Source organism: Oncorhynchus mykiss, chromosome 12 (genome assembly GCF_057628025.1).
Source record: "Oncorhynchus mykiss isolate SJ-2025 chromosome 12, ASM5762802v1, whole genome shotgun sequence".
Classification (NCBI taxonomy): Eukaryota; Metazoa; Chordata; class Actinopteri; order Salmoniformes; family Salmonidae; genus Oncorhynchus; species Oncorhynchus mykiss.
The window spans coordinates 62,914,494-62,935,918 of NC_143033.1; the positions used below are offsets into that span (position 1 = coordinate 62,914,494).

The following is a 21,425-nucleotide window of genomic DNA, read 5'->3' on the forward strand; positions in this document are numbered from 1 at the left end:
AGACATTGAGACCTAGGTCTCTTTTACAAATGCACCCTGTATATACAACAAATATACACATTGTAACCAACATGTATAATACAAAAACACAGTCACAGGCTGTGTAGTATACAGTGTAGAGCTCTGCTATCCGAGCCCGATGGTCCCCGAGATTATACTTCGGGTTAGGTTTGTTTTTTTAAATCAATTACTAGGTTTACAGGTAGGGCTCGGGTATCACAAAATTTATCATTAACATTTGAAGCTGAGCCATTTGCTGGTGCTCTGCTGCGCAGTACACATCATGGTGTCAGAAGCGCTTCAACCTCGTCAAATATAATACCAGAACATTGTCCACAGGAGAGATTATGTTCTAAGTGAATACTTTTTATTTAATTTATTTTATTTTATCATGTTTGGTAATTAGTATTTTGTGTTTTTTATTTATGTGTGTTTTATATTGTGCAGGGCTCATTTAAAAAAGTAACTTGGTCAGCCATGCTTCCCCAAAAAAATTTAACAAGAAAAAAATAAAATAATAATCTATGTTTCATAAATTTCCATCTGTTTGCTAGGGGCTGAATGTATCTCACCGGAGAAAGCATCCGAGCGAACGAAACAGCGCCCCTCTGTCTCAGTATGTGTAGTATATTTAGCTGATGCTGTCTGGTCAGAAAGAGTATGACATTGTTGCTGCCCGTAGCATTGAATTCAAGGGAAGCCAGAGAGCATTTGGCCTCTAAAAATAAAATAATGGCCAATCAAAGTTGACCTAAACAGTGAGCTCAACTGTGAATGGTCTTGGCGCACCAAAAAAAAAACGTGTCAAGGGGAGCCAGTTTGGATATGGCTTCAGACCAATCACATCACAGGCCAAATGTCATTATTGACAGAAAACAACTTGAATTGTTGCATCTCGTTGTGTCGTGCTCCGCTGGCTAACTAGTTAGCTAAAATCGTCCCTTTCCTAAATTAACCATTGATGGAGATAGGGATTTGGACTTGTGGTTTAACTTAATTCTCCTTACTCGCCAATGATTTATAGCGGCGATTCTGATCCAACCATAAATTCATACATTGTGCCCCTGGCCTGAGGATGGAGGTTCAACATGTAGCTAGATGTAGTATGCTAATGTTAATCGGGGTGGCAGGGTAGCCTAGTGGTTAGAGCGTTGGACTAGTAACCGACTGGTTGCAAGTTCGAATCCCTGATCTGTTGTTCTGCCCCTGAACAGGCAGTTAACCCACTGTTCCTAGGCCATCATTGAAAATAAGAATTTGTTCTTAACTGACTTGCCTAGTTAAATAAAGGTAAAATAAATCAATAAAAAAAATTAGCTGGCCTGGTGTATCGTTGCCCATGAAAGGAAGTTAGGCTTGCGAGCAAGTATTTTAGCCAGGTAGCCTAGGACAACAAAAATTACAGGTGTGTACTGTGACAGTGTCATAGACAGTTTAGGCAACATGAAAGAGGATAGTACTGGCGTTTCTCTACAAGTAGGGTGAGTCCACATGTTTTTTTTCTACTTGCACGCAAGAAATCAGTACCATGGACAGCCACATATTTAGCTTACGTTGATTGGACAGTAGTTTTTGGTATCTTTTAGTTGTCACTATATTAGACTAGGCATAGGTGATTAGATGGTGCTGGAATAGTGGAGGCAGATCCTGTTTTCTTTGACTTGCGATAACCCTGTGGTTCTAAATCAATAGTTTAGTAGTCCGAAAATGTCTGAAACATTGTCTTATATATCACGGTATATGAACTAACAGGTTATAGAGCAAACAACGCAATTATCACAACACATCGGTTGTAATATGGCTATTTTTTTCCTGGATTGGCTTCCCCAGGGATTTTACTCACGTACCTCTACTGATTACACCCTAGATCAGCTAGATGCAGGCAAAAGTGTTTCTCTCGACCTGTGCACCTACGTTGTAAACATTCATAGGCTAGCTTGTAGCAACCTCATGATGGGTATAGAGAGAATTTGAGTATCATGTAGTAACTTAAACCTACCGATGTTACATTGAACTGGGTGAATGGAATATGAATGACTCATCCAATATGCTGTTATAGAAATAAGGCCATGTTAATTTAAAAAACAAAATCATCATCCCTCATCTTAAATGGCACAGACCGCCACTGGTGTATTGTGTGTGTGTGTATAGTATGCAGTGTGTCTGTGTTGGTGTGTAGTATGCATGTGCTTGTGTGTGAATCAGGAACACTGATGCCCATGCACACACACACATCCATGTCGGGGGCCCCAGCAGGCAACGAAGCTTATCAGAGCTGTGTATGTAAATAACTCCTCAGAGGTGTATTTTCATTCTCAGGACACTTCCTCTTGCGATGTTCCCTACTACACTATCTACAGTATCTGCCTCTTTTCCAGGTACTGTATTGGAGCTATTTCCACCTTGACCGTTTTATCCAAGGGATGATATCAAACAAGACGTGTAGTGTGATTTAATTATTTATTTAATGTTTAATGTTTCTATTGACAGAAAATGACAAGTTAGAAATATTTTATATTATGGCTGATATGGTTAATCATTTTAACAGATTTAGTTATTACACTTCTGAACAGTAAAGTGTAAACACAGAAGCACCCAAACAAGTTCCCATTGAGGGAGGAATTCATAACCAATAAAATAACAATTTACAGTAGATACATGTGACAAATCAAACTAGAGGGAGAATATATACCGTCCTGTATACACATTTAAAGTTCTCAAGGTGAAAATACAATAAATGATAATAATTTCCAAAATATGTAAAGACTTATATGAAGTGTATACATCAGTGCCTTGGTGTTTTAAAAAACATAGAAATACAGTGTAAGACCAGTTTCTTAAACAATATCACTGTGTTTAGACATCCACCCCAATTATATTTTTTTCACTAATTGGTATTTTGACCAAACCGTGCTGCTGTGAAAAGATCTGATTTGATTGGTCCCCCCAAAACATGGCGGAAATGCAGCTTAAAAGCCCTGGTTTGTTGATAAACTTGTTTGAAACCCTTACCTCCATTCCCTGTCCAATATAACAGAACTAAAAGGAGACTCATTGCCCTCCTGTGAAAGTCTGTCGACTATAACAGGACAGCAGTGATCCCAGAGAGAACAGAAACGAAACACACTAGGCTTAGGGGTCAGGGGTGAAGGTGGATGCTGATAAAACAGGTAAGCGTAAGATAAGAACAGACAACGTGAAAGAATCTATCCTGTCTCTGTCCATGTCTCGCCTTCCCTTTCTCTTCATTATAATGTGATTCTCATAGTCACATTAATTTAACCCCCTAAATGTAATTTTTGCACCCCAAAGGAAATCAAATTAGAATAAAAAAATCCCAATAAAAATCTGTCCGTTTTTAAGCTAGAGATATCTTGCATTGGATGCGTCTCAATCCCCCACATCAGCCGATGTCGCACTTGCGGTGAAAGGCGACAGAGTGATGTTTGTCAGACCATGAGATATCCCGAAACACAACATTGTCTGTAGCATCCAAACGGTTTGGCCTACAAACTATTATAAAGGTTGAGACTCTCATGAACACGATGGTGGTCTCCGTTTTGCTCTACGACCCCCACAAGCGTCATGGGACTTATCTGAAGTAGTTATAGCCGATCTGCCAATTTCTGTCTATAGCGTCCAAAAGGTTTGAGCTACACACTAATAACCCCTCTGTGGAAAGGTGAGTCTCTCACGAACACGTACATGTCAGTCGCACAGTGCCTTGCAAAAGTATTCATCCTCCTTGGCGTTTTTCCTATTTTGTTGCATTACAACCTGTAATTTATTTGGATTTCATGTAATGGACATACACAAAATAGTCCAATTGGTGAAGTGAAATTTAAAAAATTACTTGTTTCAAAAAATTCTTAAAAATAAAAAATGGAAAAGTGGTGCATGCATATGTATTCACCCCCTTTGCTATGAGTATATACACCTGTTCTGAAAGGCCCCAGAGTCTGCAACACCACTAAACAAGGGGCACCACCAAGACCAAGGAGCTCTCCAAACAGGTCAGGGACAAAGTTGTGGAGAAGTACAGATCAGGGTTGGGTTATAGAAAAAATATCCGAAACTTTGAACATCCCACTGAGCACCATTAAATCCATTATTAAAAAATTGAAAGAATATGGCACAACAACAAACCTGCCAAGAGAGGGCCGCCCACCAAAACTCACAGACCAGGCAAGGAGGGCATTAATCAGAGAGGCAACAAAGATACCAAAGATACCCCAATCTCCACTGTGGCGCTTTGCATCTCCTTCAGGGTTATCTGTCCATAGGATCACTTTAAGCCGTACGCTCCACAGAGCTGGGCTTTATAGAAGAGTGGCCAGAAAAAAAGCCATTGATTAAAGAAGAAAAATAAGCAAACACGTTTGGTGTTCGCCAAAAGGCATGTGGGAGACTCCCCAAACATATGGAATAAGTTACTCTGATCAGATGAGACCTAAAATTTAGCTTTTTGTCCATCAAGGAAAACGCTATGTCTGGCACAAACCCAACACCTCTCGTCACCCCAAGAACACCATCCCCACAGTGAAGCATGGTGGTGGCAGCATCATGCTATGAGGATGTTTTTCCATCAGCAGGGACTGGGAAACTGGTCAGAATTGAAGGAATGATGGATGGCGCTAAATACAGGGAAATTCTTGAGGGAAACCTGTTTCAGTCTTCCAGAGATTTGAGACAGGGACAGTGGTTCACCTTCCAGCAGGACAATGACCCTAAGCATACTGCTAAAGCAACACTCAAGTGTTTTAAGGGGAAACATTTAAATGTCTTGGAATGGCCAAGTCAAAGCCCAGACCTCCATCCAATTGAGAATCTGTGGTATAACTTAAAAATTGCTGTACACCAGCGGAACCCATCCAACTTGAAGGATCTGGAGCAGTTTTGCATTGAAGAATTAGCAAAAATCCCAGTGCCTAGATGTGCCAAGCTTATAAAGACGTACCCCAAGAGACTTGCAGCTGTAATTGTTGCAAAAGGTGGTTCTACAAAGTATTGACTTTTGAACAGTGAATAGTTATGCACGCTCAAGTTCAGTTTTTTTTGTCTTATTTCTTGTTTGTTTCACAATATAAATGAATTTACATCTTCAAATGTTGTTGTGTAAATCAGATGAAACAAACCCCCGAAAAATCTATTTTAATTCCAGGTTGTAAGGCAATAAAATAGGAAAAATCGTGAATACTTCGCAAGCCACTGTACATTTGCTCTAGGATGCCCAGAGGCTTTCACAGGACTCGTCTGAAGGTCCCCCAGTACCAAATGAATGGAAGTATATATGGAGTTTAGTTCCAAAAAATAAGTGGTCATGTAAAAAACTGTTTTTGAAGTATTTCTTATATATAGGACAGACACTTCAGAACAAACTTCCTTTAGATTTTTTACAGGGCTTAGACTGAAAGGTTTTTATGGCTGTGCAACAAATTCCTTTTGCCTTGTTGTCCATTCACTCTGGCCACACTGCTGTGTGTTGCTGTGTTGGTTGGATCTCCCATCAGTGCATGGGGTTGTGGCCCGGGGGTGGGGAGTGCTGGCTTGGGAGATGGGTAGGTGGAGGGTGGCTAGTACTGCCACTGGGACAGTCTGGATGAGACACAGGGAGATGAGAGACACACTTGTTCTGGGTGCACAGCACCAAGACTGTGGCCTCTCCTCTGACACTGGCTCCCTCCAGCCCTACTGTATGTACAGAACAGCCTGGCCTCTACAGTGGTCAAAGGCTCTGGGTTTTGGGGCTGCAGGGAAAACTAGGGCACAGAGTAGAATAGGGGGAGAGTGAAGAACAGGAACCAGGTTGTAGTAGCGTAGCATAGATTCACCACAGAGGCTTCTTATACACACCATTTCCCTGAGAAAGACAAGGCAGAAGAATTAGATGTGAAATCCTCCACCTTCCACTTATATACTTTTCACACTGTCGTGCCAACCCAAACTGTCCTGTGCAGGCTCAGATATGTTCTTTTCACATTGACTTTTCCAGAAACTGTTGGATGCATAACCAGGCCAGCATAGTACAGCTCAGCTCGGCTCAGTAGTTTTAAAAAGGGAAAGAAGACAGCAAAAACACCATGGATGCGTATACTGTTGTGTATGATGGCAGTGAAGTGCTTACACTGACTGCCGGGGACAGTCCTGTGGTGGGTAGGGGCACTAGAGAGTGAGGCAGGGAGCTGCTGCTCTGGTTTAGAGGGGGGGCCGTGGCCCTGGGGAGGCCCGTCTCATGGGACTGGTCCCTCTGTAGAGAGGACACGCACACATAGAGAATTAAAAAACGGTTGGTTTCGGTATGTATTTCTTGGAGAATAACACTAGTGTGATAATGATATGAGTGTTTAAGTCAGTGTATTGGGTAAAACCCACTCACATTTGCCAGGCTCTTGGTGATTAGAGCTAGTTCTGTGGGCTGGTACACACAGCTGCGGAGCTGACCACTATAACCACCGTATGGAGATACAGGCTTGTTGGCTGCTAGGGAGAAGAGGGAGAGAAGAATGCAAGAAAGAAAGAAATTAAAATTAATTAAAACTTCAAAACTCAGCTGCAAGTGCTTCAATTGCTTTGGATCGCTGAGGGCTGAATGATCAAATACACACTGGGATTTTATAATAATGGGATTACATTTCTGGCCAGCTCCCTTAAAGTTACAAACTACCAGTTCATTATAAATAATTATAGTTTCAACTCTATCACTTGTGGTAAGTACATGTCACAGACAAAGATAATATAATATTCCATTTGGATATGTCACATACATCACTATCGGATACATCTGACATTATTTTAAGAGAATGCGTGAGCCACCGTCTCTATGGCAACATCATGGTGCGAAATACTGGGGAGCCGGGGGGCTCAGCTCCCCCTAAATAATGCTAATTGAACCATGAACCTATTTGTTTAAAATGCAATGGTAAATATTAAAATAAAAGCTTCCAATGAAATGAACACCCCCACCTCTCTGACATGGTTTAAACCATTTATTTCTATGTGGTGGTGCTGTCCACTTAGTAGTGCTGAATTTCGGCTTCAGCTGAGCTCCTTTTATACATAGATTTTCCTTTGTACTTCCTCATTTTCGCCTTTGTTTGCCATGTGTCCTTGATAAAAAATAGCATATGCCTTTATTCCAATGCATTCAATTTATCCGTTGATTTATCATTGTTTGCTTTTGTCAGTCAGCTGTTTAGAGTGCTAATTGTTTTTTTTTTCAGGTACACACGGTTACTGGTGTTCTCCATGCCATCTGTGGCCAGAAGTAGTAGACCACTGATTTAGCTTTATTATTTTCTATAAATATTTGTTTTCTTTGCTGGTAGCCTAGTGCCTAGAGCGTTTTTCTAGTAACCGAAAGGTTGCAAGATCGAATCCCCGAGCTGACAAGGTAAAAATCTGTCGTTCTGCCTCTGAACAAGGCAGTTGTTATTCCCAGCACATTATGCCACATTAAAAGGTAATACATTTTTACAATTTAAATGACGTCTTTATTATTAGGCCCGTAAAATAAAATGCAAGAGCATGCCCTCAATACAGAGATGGCATGGGTTAATTTGCACTCTGGGCAACAGAAACATAAAAATGTGTGTTTAATTATAGCCGAACAGGACAGTCGATCAGCTCATTGTAACCCATTTACAGTCCACATCAAGCTGGGTATTTCCTTATAATATACTGTAATTTACAGTATTCACACAATCATTACTTCTGTGTTTCAAACTTACACAATCACCACAACATTTTCATCCTGTTTAATACCGTAACCAAAGAGGTAGGTGTGTGTGTGTGGTGGTGGTGGGAGGGGAGGATTAGGATAGAAACAGACAATTACTGGGGTCAAAGTTCACAACCCAGCCCGCACATCCCCTCGTCCTGTCAAATGGAACCCCCAGAGCCCCGGTCAAAACTATTACACTATACAGGAAATAAGGTGCCATTTGTTAGGCAGCCAGTCTCTTAAATAACAGGTTATTATGCTATTAGGTACTGTAAAGCTCTACAAACAGAACAAGTAAACCTGACCATAGAATAGGTCAAACTGACCCTAGATGGAGAATAGCTTTTCTGTGTGTTCCATTACCATGTGAATAGTAAAACTGCATCCCAAATGGCACCCTATTTCCTACATAGCATACTACTTTTGACCTGGGCACATAGAGGAGAATAGGGTGCCATTTGAGTCACAGCCTAGATCTCCTATTTGTTCCATATGAATTTCAAGAGTATAACTGATACTGTACAGCTCAGATCACAAAAGGACTCTCTCCCTCTCTAGCCCAGGTTGGCAAATATACAGTATGAGATCACCCAGGCCAGGCTGTGTAGAGGGGAAAGGTCAAAGGTGATATAAATGTTATTAAAAGCTTTCATGTCTACATACATTAGTAAACAAAGCCAATTATGCTGTTTTCATGCGGTTATAGGTATTCCCTCCTACTGGCCAGAGAGACACCTGTATGTAGTAGGTAGACATGTACAAAAATGGATCCAACCAGTAGAAAATATGGAGAATTCTAGTCCCTACACATTGTTACTTAGAATTCTAGAGCAAATACGCTGAAATCCAACCAACACTAACCCCATTTTCCCAGCAAAGACCAAAATAAATAATGGGAAGAGAAAAAAAGGATACATTGTATGTTTCCCAAATGCCCCCATATTCCCTACATAGGCTGTGTTTTTCAACCAGCCAAATTCTGATATGTTTTTCACTTTTGACCAATTCCATCAAATGTTTTCTCATCAGTTGATCTGATTGGTCAAAAGAACAATTTGTGAAAAAAATATCAGAATTGGGCTGCCTGTTTAAACGCAGCCCTAGTGTACTTCTTTTGATCAGGGCCCAGGTCAAAAGTACTGCACTATGTATGGAATAGGGTGCAATTTGGGGAACACACCTATGTTGTCTGACGACTGAGATCAGTGGAAAGGCACATGCTCTCCTGTGTGTTTTAGTGGGCAGGTGAACAGGAAACAGAACAGAGTGTTACATCAGAAACCAGAGGCGGTTTAACGTGTCAGTCAGGAGATGGCATCCTCAAACAGGTTAAGCTGGCGTGGGACGACAGAGGGCCACACTTTTCTTACTCCATATCTACTACTGATATACACTGAGTATACCAAACATTAGGAACATTGGTGTGTATTGTTAGATACTATTGCACTGTTGGAGCTAGGAACACACGCATTTCGTTGCACCCACAATAACATCTGCTAAATATGTGTATGTGACCAATACAATTTGATTAGACATACACAATCCATGTCTCAAGGCTTAAAAAATCGTTCTTTAACCCGTCTCCTCACATTCATCTACACTGATTAAAGAGGATTTAACAAGTGACATCAGGGATCATATCTTTCACCTGGATTCACCTGTACAGTCTGTCATGGAAAGAGCAGGTGTTCTTAATGTTTTATATACACTCAGTGTCCAGTCTATTAGGTACACCACCCGATTCACGAAAATGGTTCACTCCGAACATTGCGGTCGCTTGCTATATAAAGCAGGCAGACAAGCATCGAGTCGTTTAGTTACTGTTCGATTGAACGTTAGAATAGGCAAAACGAGTGACTGAAGCAACTTTGAGCGTGGTATTATTGTCTGTGCCAGGCACTCCGTTTCCAGTATTTTAGAGACGGGTGGCCTCTTGGGCTTTTCACGCACGACCCGGTACTGGATGGGTGTACTTAAACTGAAGCTGCAAAGACTGCAATTTAGCTGTGTTTCGTTTCACCTTTTTTCAACTGACATTTTTTTGTATATATCCAATTATGCCAGCTGATTCATAATATCGACTGGCTGAGAAACACTGCCTGCATGTCTGTCTCGTCCCAGCTCCTGACACGTTCATTACAATGGGACAGCAGGAAATTTAATTTGAATATTGAAACAATGTTGCAAATGTTGGAGAGACAGACAGCAAGGTTTATACAAATCCCTGCTGTTAAAAAAGAAATGTTTGTCTAAAAGAAATGTGAGATATTGTCTAGATGCTTTTTATAGTGGATATCAAGTGTATAACTTGCCTGTCTGGGTTGATGAGACAGTGGATTACGCAGTCAGATGGAACCGAGTAAATAGGCATTTTAAATCATAGATTTAGCCGTGGCAATTTGTGGAATAGACACTGGCTGGAATGGGGTTTTAACCAATCAGCATTCAGGATTAGACCCACCCGTTGTATAACATAATTTACATTACTGTAGGGTGAGAATGGGCGAATAATTGCTAGGACCAGAACAGATCAAACCTAGAAGAGCGCAAAACTATTTAACCAAGATTCATTGCTTGTCCGCTTTGAGTTGATCTCTGTCCAATCTATACATAATAACAGTGTTACTGCGTAGACCCGTTATGTAACGAAAGTTGAAATACGGGGAAATCAGTAAGATAAGAGCGTGAGAGACTGATACTATTATGGTATTATTAGATAATGATTAAGCCCTGTGATAAATAAACATGGATACCGATGTAACAGAAAATATTCCAGGAAATCAGATGGAACAGATTCAAATGATTAAACCTACATTAAATATATTTCTAGTGGATGGAAAAAATGTATTCATGATGCTATGATGGCACTGGCGTTACTCGCTCTCTTTTTTAAAAGTTTGTATATTTTGTTGTTTTTATCCAAACTGCACTACAAATTTCCCAAATGGGACAACACAGATATTGATTGATTGAATGGTTGGCTGGGCCTTCCTACTGTACCTGTGTTGGGTTCGTCCATGGAGAAGGCCTTGTTCTCCATGTACATGTTCTGATGGGCTGCTGCTGCTGCAGTGTTCTGCTCCTTCAGAATGTTATCATAGACCAAACTCCTGACTGGGTAGATAATGTGTTCCCCATCGCTGGGCTGCTCATCCCCCTCCTCCTGCTCCTTGGTGAGGGAGCATATTTCTGGGATGGTGTATAGGACCAAGAACACCCAGGCATTGCTGACCAGGGCAATGGCCAGGGTGGGGTCGTCCCAGCTGGGGTCCCCGGCCACCTGGTTCCCATGGATGTACATGACGATCCAGGCCACCCAGACGGCCATGGAGCAGACCCCGGTGGCCAGGATGAAGGCTCCGTCTCGCCGCCAGGCCTTGTGTTTGTGTGTGAGCGAGGGCACGGCCATCAGCACCACGCCCAGCAGCAGGGCCATGACATAGATCAAAGCCATCACAAAGTCCTGGTTGGTGATACTGCAGGAGATGTCAGGGCTGCCACTGGCTGTCATTGGCCTCCTCTCCACCGTGATGATCAGCCACTCTGTATTGATGATGATCTCAACCAGCCAGAAGGCCAGGGCCCCCAGACACAGCATCCAGCCCCGGGGGCCCTGGCCCTGCCGGTTCAGGAGCACCAGCCACAGCCCATGCATCAGGAGGCAGGCAAGACCACCCGCAAACAGTACACCAAACAGGAAGCGACGCGCGGTGCAGCTTGTGAAGTCCCGGCCCATGATAAAGGCAAAAGAGAGGCCAAAGAGGCCAAGGGTGAAGACCAGAAAGCTGGCCTGCAGGGCCACCATACCTTTCCTCTTCCTGTCTGTCACGAAGGGAAGGCTGGCCATGAGGATGATGATGAGGACGAAGGCCGTCACCACGCCTAAAGCCGCCAGTGACTCCACCACGATGCCCCACACTGCAGTCAAGTCACACAGGTTGAAGTACAGGGAGCCCACGGAGGGGCCACAGCCTTTAGGAACGTTGATGATGGGGGCTGCCATGGCACTGCTGGGGGACACACACATCAGAAACACACATTCAGTACATCTAAAGCCTGAGCCCCCCTTTATCCCTTATTATGATTGAATCAGTCAAGTACTGGGGGTGGCAGGTACTCATAGTGATATTTAACCATCGCATGGTAACCACTTAGCTACATGCAGTAACCTGGTCACTGCATCCTGTAGGTTATACAGAATATTCTCAGTGATTCCAACAGGTTATATTGAATCCTAGTGCTACCTATTCAATATTACATGAAACACTGTGTGTCTTACATAAGCTGGTACATGACAGAGTGGCTGGCTGGATCAGAATGGCTTCAGTCCTTACAGTGATTACATCCCCCGCATGGCGCCAGCCAGGTAATGGAAGGTGCCACACACACACCTGTTTCCTGGATAATTCTACCACTGATCAGAGTCACCACTGACCAACAAATCCCACACAACTGAAAGTGATCACTGCTCAGCTTATCAAGGACTGTGTGTCTACAGGTCTAATCTTTGTGAGAAGAGACCCTTAAACAGAAAGCAACCTGCTGGGCACACTGATTGAATGAATAAACGTTGTTTCCATGTCATTTCAATGAAATTACATTGAACCAACGTGTAATAGAGGTTGAATTGACATCTGTGCCCAGTGGGAAGAGTGTACTGTACAGCCAAGATGGAATATATGGGCAAGTAGGGGGCTAGCTAGCCTATATTTAAAAATAACCAATGCATTGCCATAGTAACTATGTAGCAGGTAAGGAAGACAAACACACTGATACAGATAAATACTTGTGTGTCTAACATAAAGGATGGGTGACTGACAGCCAGGCCAAAGCATCTGCTAAATACATTTGTCCCGTTGAACTGCCTCCATTTGAGGCAGTTCAACTACAGAAACAACCTATTTGAATGGTATTGATTAATCAATAATGAGCCATTTGATCAACTGAATACTATTAATACTAAACTTCCATAGAACACTAGTATGCCATTTGAATAATATTATTTCCTTAACAAGTATTTAATTGTGTTCCTAATTCTAATGAGGAGTAGCATATAGCCTCGTTATTATTTGAGGGCCTACTCATTAATGAGTAATACTATTAGGAATGATAGATAAATGACTGGAAACTGAGTTGTAAAGGTTATCATTCTACTACGCCCGTGTATTACCTGCCGACAGGGATGATGATGTGAATACGCGCCGCTCCTCTTTCTCGTCAAAAGCAGACAGAATAATCCAGGTAATTTAGACTACAAACCTGTATTGATATTTAATCCAGAAAAATCGAATTCCTTTTCGCATCCGGTGTTTATTTTCTATTGATTTCAATATGTTTTGACTTGAAATAGTTTATCAAATCTACAAAGAACTATCCGTAAAGACATACTGCCAAGTTACACTCAATTTTACAGATTTTGCTCTACGTGTCCAAATGTCTTCCTTTGGTGGTCAGTGTTCGTCTCCAATAATTCGCAAAGATTTTGACGGTGTGACTTCTTGATAACAGAGCCAGTATTTTTTCTGCCCACTCCCATTCTGCTATGATCACCGGCCTACCAGGGCCGGTTTACCAAATGGGCACGCAGGGCACGTACCCTGGGGCCCAACCTGTGCGTTTGGATTGTTGTGTAGTTTAAAAGTTCTCTAGCGCTATTTTGGAAAGATGGGGAGGCTGTAGGCGGCACATCCAAAAACCCAAACAATTATGCAATAATTGTTTTACACATTTTCCCACCAATATGCCTCTCTCTCGCTCAATCTCACCAATGGAGCCCCTGTTTAACTAAAGCACCCTTACACTTGAGCAAACTCTGCTACAGGTTTTGTTCGGGTTTGAGACATAAAATAGGGAATGTTTTAGTAAACTACCAAACATACATAGAATGAAGGGATACATTCTACTGGGACAAGATACATGTGCATGTTATTAAGTACTTATTTTAATCTCCTAAAATATCTTAATTCAATTAAGAAACATGCCTTTAGCCCTCTTTTTAAAATGTCATGATATGGTATAGAACACTAGGCTAATCCATAGATTTGCAAGGTGTGAGCATTTTGCAGGGCCACCTGGTGGATGATTATGATACAGGATTAACTGAGATTTGTCACGAATCTCGCCAAAGATGGTGCCTCTTCCTGTTCGGGCGGTGCTCGGCAGGTGGTCGTCGCCGGCCTATTAGCTGCCCTTCCCTTTCCGTTTGTTTCTGTTTATTGGGTAATTGGGTACACCTGTTTTGAGTCAGTGTTTGTTTGTAGGCTATTTAAGGGCACTAGGCCTGCTGGGTATTTGTGCGGGCTTGTTTTCTGTTATCTGGTGTATGAGTGTAAAGAGTATCTTTTCCAGACAGTTTAGTCCGTTGTATTTTGGGACGGGTTGTTTCATGCGCCCTGGTGTTTTGCATGTCGTGGCTCCACAGTCTATGGAATAAAATATCCACGAACTGAATTACCTGCTCTCTGCGCTTGACTCCTCCACTCACCATTGTAGAAGTTGTAACAAGATTTTTCAATATGCCAGACATTTGATCATAACCACCTGTATTGAGCTGTCTTTAGCCTTGCTCATACCTGGGGCTATGTGTCCTTTTTCCTGATCTCATATACAGTCAGAATGTCAACTGTCTGTGACAACTTTATTACATTTTACATGTAAAACCTGAACATTTCAGGAACATTTGCAACCCTATTTCTTCTGTGTCATTCTGCCAAAGAGTAGGAAACTAATCTAACCATCATCATATATCAATTCAGAAGTAAAATTGTCACTCGATTAAAATCATACAAATCATAAGAAAATATAAAGAATACATTTGAGTATGTGACTGTTATGAGCAACACAAATGCTAATATTTGTGCCTCTCAAATGTCTTTAAGGTAGGATACATGTATTTGTACAGAAAGGATGTACACATATCCTGTCTAAGATCACTGTTGTATCCAACCTGAATGTTCAACACCCTCCTGTGGATAGAATATTTTTTTAACCACTGTGATGTTTTTATGCTTAGCACTCCTGTAATGCCAAACTTGATTTTTCCTAAACCAACACATGTGTTTGTCTCTTGGAATCACTACCATGATCACAGATTATTATAATGATGATGACGTGAAGATTGTGTCGATTTCACTTTGTTTTGGGGGGTGGTCCTACACTACCGTTCAAAAGTTAGAAATATCCTTGTTTTTGAAAGAAAGGCACATTTTTTGTCCATTAAAATAACATCAAATTGATCAGAAATACAGTGTAGACATTGTTAATGTTGTAAATTACTATTGTAGCTGGAAATGGCAGATTTTGTTAAGGACTATCTACATAGGCATACAGAGGCCCATTATCAGCAACCATCACTCCTGTGTTCCAATGTCATGTTGTGTTAGATAATCCAAGTTTATCATTTTAAAAGGCTAATTGATCATTAGAAAACTTTTATGAAATTATGTTAGCACAGCTGAAAACTGTCATCCTGATGAAATAAGCAATAAAACTGGCCTTCTTTAGACTAGTTGAGTATCTGGAGCATCAGCATTTGTGGGTTCGATTACAGGCGCAAAATGGCCAGAAACCATGCTTCTTCTGAAACTCATCAGTCTATTCTTGTTCTGAGAAATTAAGGCTATTCCATACGAGAAATTGCGAAGAAACTGAAGATCTCATACAACGCTGTGTACTACTCCCTTCATAGAACAGCACACACTGGCTCTAACCAGGATAGAAAGAGTGGGAGGCCCCGGTGCACAACTGTGATGATGGTGTATGGCAGGGCTATTCAATTCCGGACATGGAGGACCGAAACACTTAGAAGGAAAGGAAACACACTAGAAGTGTTTTGGCCGTCCATGAAAATAATTTAACAGTCCTGGTGTAGGAGGTAGAGTCCTTGGTCAAAGTGGACGAGGCCGATGGAGGCCTGCTGTGTGGTGTCCATGCCCAGCAAGGCGTGGACTGCCTTCCTGTGGGCCAGTCTGTGTGATGGAGAAACCAGCTTTGCCCTCCAACTGAGAGAACCATCAACACCTGTCTGAGATAGAGAGAAAGAGAGGTAGAACATTAATATAAATAATAATTCATTTTCTTCATAAAGCTTGTTTATCACACTTAAGGAGCTAGATAGATCTGCTAGGTTCGCTCAAACGAAATGAGTCAATGTTGAACATCCGCTCACCTGTCTGCACGGACTACGACAACTGAGGTGGGGTTGAATCCTGTGCAGACGGGAGCAGACATCCGATTGAGGTGGTAGGTAAAAATAAGCTTGAGGGTTAGAGGTTGTTGATGTGTACTGTACCTATAAAGCGGAGGGATGCTGTTGATAGTCGAGGCACCCGCGGGTCAACACCACGATGAAGCTGTCACTACAGTCATGAGACGTGGAGGTGGTACCTGGGGTGGCGATTCTCCACCACCACGAGCTCCGCCCACCCGTGGGTGAGGCAATAACACGTCATGCCTTCCCGATTTTTATAAAGTATTTTGTATGAAATGATCACATCTTATGTGTGTTTTTGCTCATGTACAATGACCTTAAACAGGAACGTTAATATGCGTGTGCATCTTAATGGCATCAACATCCAAAGGTGTCCAGGTATAACCTGGACTGAAAAATAACCTGATTTCTGTAACAGGTCTCACCTCGTGTCGCTCCACCATGGTCTCGGTCAGTAGAATAATGGCGTCTGTTATGTTGTTGGCTGAACCCGTGACCTGTTCCACCATCACCTGTTTGGAGCTGTAGATAGCCAGAATATATACATTTTAACATATATTGATATACAGTTGAAGTTGAAAGTTTAGATACACTTAGGTTGGAGTCCTTAAAATTCGTTTTTCAACCACTCTACAAATGTCTTGTTAACAAACTATAGTTTTGGCAAGTCGGTTAGGACATCTACTTTGTGCATGACTCAAGTAATTTTTCCAACAATTGTTTACAGACAGATTATTTCACTGTATCACAATTCCAGTGGGTTAGAAGTTTACATACTCTATGTTGACTGTACCTTTAAACAGTTTGGAAAATTCCAGAAAATTATGTCATGGCTTTAGAAGTTTCTGACAGGCTAATTTACATAATTTGAGTCAATTGGAGGTGTACCTGTGGATGTATTTCAAGGCCTACCTTCAAACTCATTGCCTCTGCTTGACATCATGGGAATATCAAAAGAAATTAGCCAAGACCTCAGAAGAAATGTCTGGTTCATCCTTGGTATTTCCTTGGTTTGCAACTGCACATGGGGACGAAGATCATACTTTTTGGAGAAATGTCCTCTGGTCTGATGAAACAAAAATAGAACTGTTTGGCCATAATGACCATCGTTATGTTTGGAGGAAAAGGGGGGATGCTTTCAAGCCGAAGAACACCATCCCAACCGTGAAGCACGGGGTGGCAGCATCATGTTGTGGGGGTGCTTTGCTGCAGGAGGGACTGGTGCACTTCACAAAATAGATGGCATCATGAGGATGGAAAATGGAAAATCTTGAAGCAACATCTCAAGACATCAGTCAGAAAGTTAAGGCTTGGTCGCAAATGGGTCTTTCAAATGGACAATGACCCCAAGCATACTTCCAAAGTTGAGGCAAAATGGCTTAAGGACAACAAAGTCAAGGTATTGGAGTGGCCATCACAAAGCCCTGACCTCAATCCTATAGAAAATGGGCAGAACTGAAAAAGCATGTGCGAGCAAGGAGGCCTACAAACCGGACTCAGTTACACCAACTCTGTCAGGAAGAATGGGCCAAAATTCACCCAACTTATTGTGGGAAGCTTGTGGAAGGCTACCTGAAACGTTTGACCCAAGTTAAACAATTTAAAGGCAATTCTACCAACTACTAAATGAGTGTATGTAAACTTCTGACCCACTGGGAATGTGATGAAAGAAATTAAAGCTGAAATAAATCACTCTCTATTATTACTCTGACATTTCACGTTCTTAAAATAAAGTGTTGATGATCCTAACTGACCTAAACAAAATCACACAAAAATTATCAATGGAAATCAAATTTATCAACCCATGGAGGTCTGGATTTGGAGTCACACTCACAATTAAAGTGGAAAACCACACTACAGGCTGATCCAACTTTGATGTAATGTCCTTAAAACAAGTCAAAATGAGGCTCAATAGTGTGTGTGGCCTCCACGTGCCTGTATATGACCTCCCTACAACGCCTGGGCATGCTCCTGATGAGGTGGCGGATGGTCTCCTGAGGGATCTCCTCCCAGACCTGGACTAAAGCATCCGCCAACTCCTGGACAGTCTGTGGTGCAACGTGGCGTTGGTGGATGGAGCGAGGCATGATGTCCCAGATGTGCTCTATTGGATTCAGGTCTGGGGAACCGGCAGGCCAGTCCATAGCATCAATGCCGTCCTCTTGCAGGAACTGCTGACACACTCCAGCCACATGAGGTCTAGCATTATCTTGCATTAGGAGGAACCCAGGGCCAACTGCACCAGCATATGGTCTCACAAGGGGTCTGAGGATCTCATCTCGGTACCTAATGGCAGTCAGGCTACCTCTGGCGAGCACATGGAGGGCTGTGCTGCCCCCCAAAGAAATGCCACCCCACACCATGACTGACCCACCACCAAACCGGTCATGCTGGAGGATGTTGCAGGCAGCAGAACGTTCTCCACGGCGTCTCTAGACTCTGTCACGTCTGTCACGTGCTCAGTGTGAACCTGCTTTCATATAAAGAGCACATGGCGCCAGTGGCGAATTTGCCAATCTTGGTGTTCTCTGGCAAATGCCAAATGTCCTGCAAGCTGTTAGCACAACCCCCACCTGTGGACGTCGGGCCCTCGTACCACCCTTATGGAGTCTGTTTCTGACCGTTTGAGCAGACACATGCACCTTTGTGGCCTGCTGGAAGTCATTTTGCAGGGCTCTGGCAGTGCTCCTCCTGTTCCTCCTTGCACAAAGGTGGAGGTAGCGGTCCTGCTGCTGGGTTGTTGCCCTCCTACTGCCTCCTCCACGTCTCCTGATGTACTGGCCTGTCTCCTGGTAGCACCTCCATGCTCTGGACACTAAGCTGACAGACACAGCAAACCTTCTTGCCACAGCTCGCATTGATGTGCCATCCTGGATGAGCTGCACTACCTGAGCCACTTGTGTGGGTTGTAGACTCCATCTCATGCTACCACTCGAGTGAAAGCACCGCCATCATTCAAAAGTGACCAAAACATCAGCCAGGAAGCATAGGAACTGAGAAGTGGTCTGTGGTTACCACCTGCAGAACCACTCCTTTATTGGGGGTGTCTTGCTAATAGCCTATAATTTCCACCTGTTGTCTATTCCATTTGCACAACAGCATGTGAAATTTATTGTCAATCAGTGTTGCTTCCTAAGTGGACAGTTTGATTTCACAGAAGTGTGATTGACTTGGAGTTACATTGTGTTGTTTAAGTGTTCCCTTTATTTTTTTGAGCAGAGTATATTGTTTTGGCTTTATGAGGCACAACCTAATTCCTCATTCATCTAGATGTGGGTGTGGCATGGCCAGAAGCATTAACACAAGTGAAATTCCTGAGAACCCACTTCCAAAATGAGCACCTTCACCACAACGCATACACACACGTACACATGGATTTTGTATAATATATACAGTGCCTTGCGAAAGTATTCGGCCCCCTTGAACTTTGCGACCTTTTGCTACATTTCAGGCTTCAAACATAAAGATGTAAAACTGTATTTTTTTGTGAAGAATCAACAACAAGTGGGACACAATCATGAAGTGGAACGACATTTATTGGATATTTCAAACTTTTTTAACAAATCAAAAACTGAAAAATTGGGCGTGCAAAATTATTCAGCCCCTTTACTTTCAGTGCAGCAAACTCTCTCCAGAAGTTCAGTGAGGATCTCTGAATGATCCAATGGTGACCTAAATGACTAATGATGATAAATACAATCCACCTGTGTGTAATCAAGTCTCCGTATAAATGCACCTGCACTGTGATAGTCTCAGACGTCCGTTAAAAGCGCAGAGAGCATCATGAAGAACAAGGAACACACCAGGCAGGTCCGAGATGCTGTTGTGAAGAAGTTTAAAGACGGATTTGGATACAAAAAGATTTCCCAAGCTTTAAACATCCCAAGGAGCACTGTGCAAGCGATAATATTGAAATGGAAGGAGTATCAGACCACTGCAAATCTACCAAGACCTGGCCGTCCCTCTAAACTTTCAGCTCATACAAGGAGAAGACTGATCAGAGATGCAGCCAAGAGGCCCATGATCACTCTGGATGAACTGCAGAGATCTACAGCTGAGGTGGGAGACTCTGTCCATAGGACAACAATCAGTCGTATATTGCACAAATCTGGCCTTTATGGAAGAGTGGCGAGAAGAAAGCTAGAAGAAAGCTAGAAAGAAGATATCCATAAAAAGTGTTGTTTAAAGTTTGCCACAAGCCACCTGGGAGACACACCAAACATGTGGAAGAAGGTGCTCTGGTCAGATGAAACCAAAATTGAACTTTTTGGCAACAATGCAAAACGTTATGTTTGGCGTAAAAGCAACACAGCTGAACACACCGTCCCCACTGTCAAACATGGTGGTGGCAGCATCATGGTTTGGGCCTGCTTTTCTTCAGCAGGGACAGGGAAGATGGTTAAAATTGATGGGAAGATGGATGGAGCCAAATACAGGACCATTCTGGAAGAAAACCTGATGGAGTCTGCAAAAGACCTGAGACTGGGATGGAGATTTGTCTTCCAACAAGACAATGATCCAAAACATAAAGCAAAATCTACAATGGAATGGTTCAAAAATAAACATATCCAGGTGTTAGAATGGCCAAGTCAAAGTCCAGACCTGAATCCAATCGAGAATCTGTGGAAAGAACTGAAAACTGCTGTTCACAAATGCTCTCCATCCAACCTCACTGAGCTCGAGCTGTTTTGCAAGGAGGAATGGGAAAAAAATTCAGTCTCTCGATGTGCAAAACTGATAGAGACATACCCCAAGCGACTTACATCTGTAATCGCAGCAAAAGGTGGCGCTACAAAGTATTAACTTAAGGGGGCTGAATAATTTTGCACGCCCAATTTTTCAGTTTTTGATTTGTTAAAAAAGTTTGAAATATCCAATAAATGTCGTTCCACTTCATGATTGTGTCCCACTTGTTGTTGATTCTTCACAAAAAAAATAGTTTTATATCTTTATGTTTGAAGCCTGAAATGTGGCAAAAGGTCGCAAAGTTCAAGGGGGCCGAATACTTTCGCAAGGCACTGTATGTAGTAGTAGAGTTGTGGCCTGAGGGCACACACTTAATGTGTTGTGAAAAGTGGCTTAATGTTTTTGTACCCCAGGAAGAGTAGCTGCCTAGGCAGCAGCTAATGGGGCTCCTTAATAAATACAATTAAAACAACATCTAATGTATTTGGCACACAGGAAAACACATCATCAACATCAAACCAGCTTCCACAAGGATGTTTATGGATTTGTGCTGTTGGTGAGACTGTAGAGTTAAAGAGGTACTCACACTCAAAACCATGAAAAGGAATAACCCAGAGGCTGAAATGCAAAAATAATATAATTAATTTAATCCATGCTCAAAAGATTGCAAAAATTGCAATCCTTGTATAAACAGCAACCATTCACAACATGGGCAACAGACTCCATTACATTTGACTCATGTAGAATACAAAATGGGTCCATGGTTTGCAGTGTGGTGATGAAGGCACAACTGCGCCTCTTCAACCTCAG

At 42.3% G+C, this 21,425-nt stretch overlaps 1 protein-coding gene across 1 annotated transcript; it reads right to left on the reverse strand.

The window, feature by feature from the left end:
• Positions 1 to 5,506: 5,506 nt before the first annotated feature.
• Positions 5,507 to 11,747, reverse strand: LOC110537880 (G protein-coupled receptor family C group 5 member C). Its single transcript, XM_090191387.1, has 5 exons — positions 10,721 to 11,747; positions 6,377 to 6,477; positions 6,125 to 6,247; positions 5,702 to 5,759; positions 5,507 to 5,595 (listed from the first exon to the last, which is right to left on the reverse strand). The coding sequence occupies exons 1-5, from the start codon at positions 11,745 to 11,747 to the stop codon at positions 5,507 to 5,509; spliced, it is 1,398 nt and encodes a 465-aa protein (XP_090047513.1).
• Positions 11,748 to 21,425: the final 9,678 nt, after the last annotated feature.

Coding starts and splice junctions, on each gene's coding strand:
- LOC110537880 (XM_090191387.1), bottom strand. CDS start 11,747: ATGTGTGTGTCCCCCAGCAGTGCCATGGCAGCCCCCATCATCAACGTT. Junction 5,760..6,124: donor GACTGTCCCCGGCAGTCAGT/GTAAGCACTTCA, acceptor TCTGTGCCCTAG/TTTTCCCTGCAGCCCCAAAA. Junction 5,596..5,701: donor TGTAGAGGCCAGGCTGTTCT/GTACATACAGTA, acceptor TGTCTCATCCAG/ACTGTCCCAGTGGCAGTACT.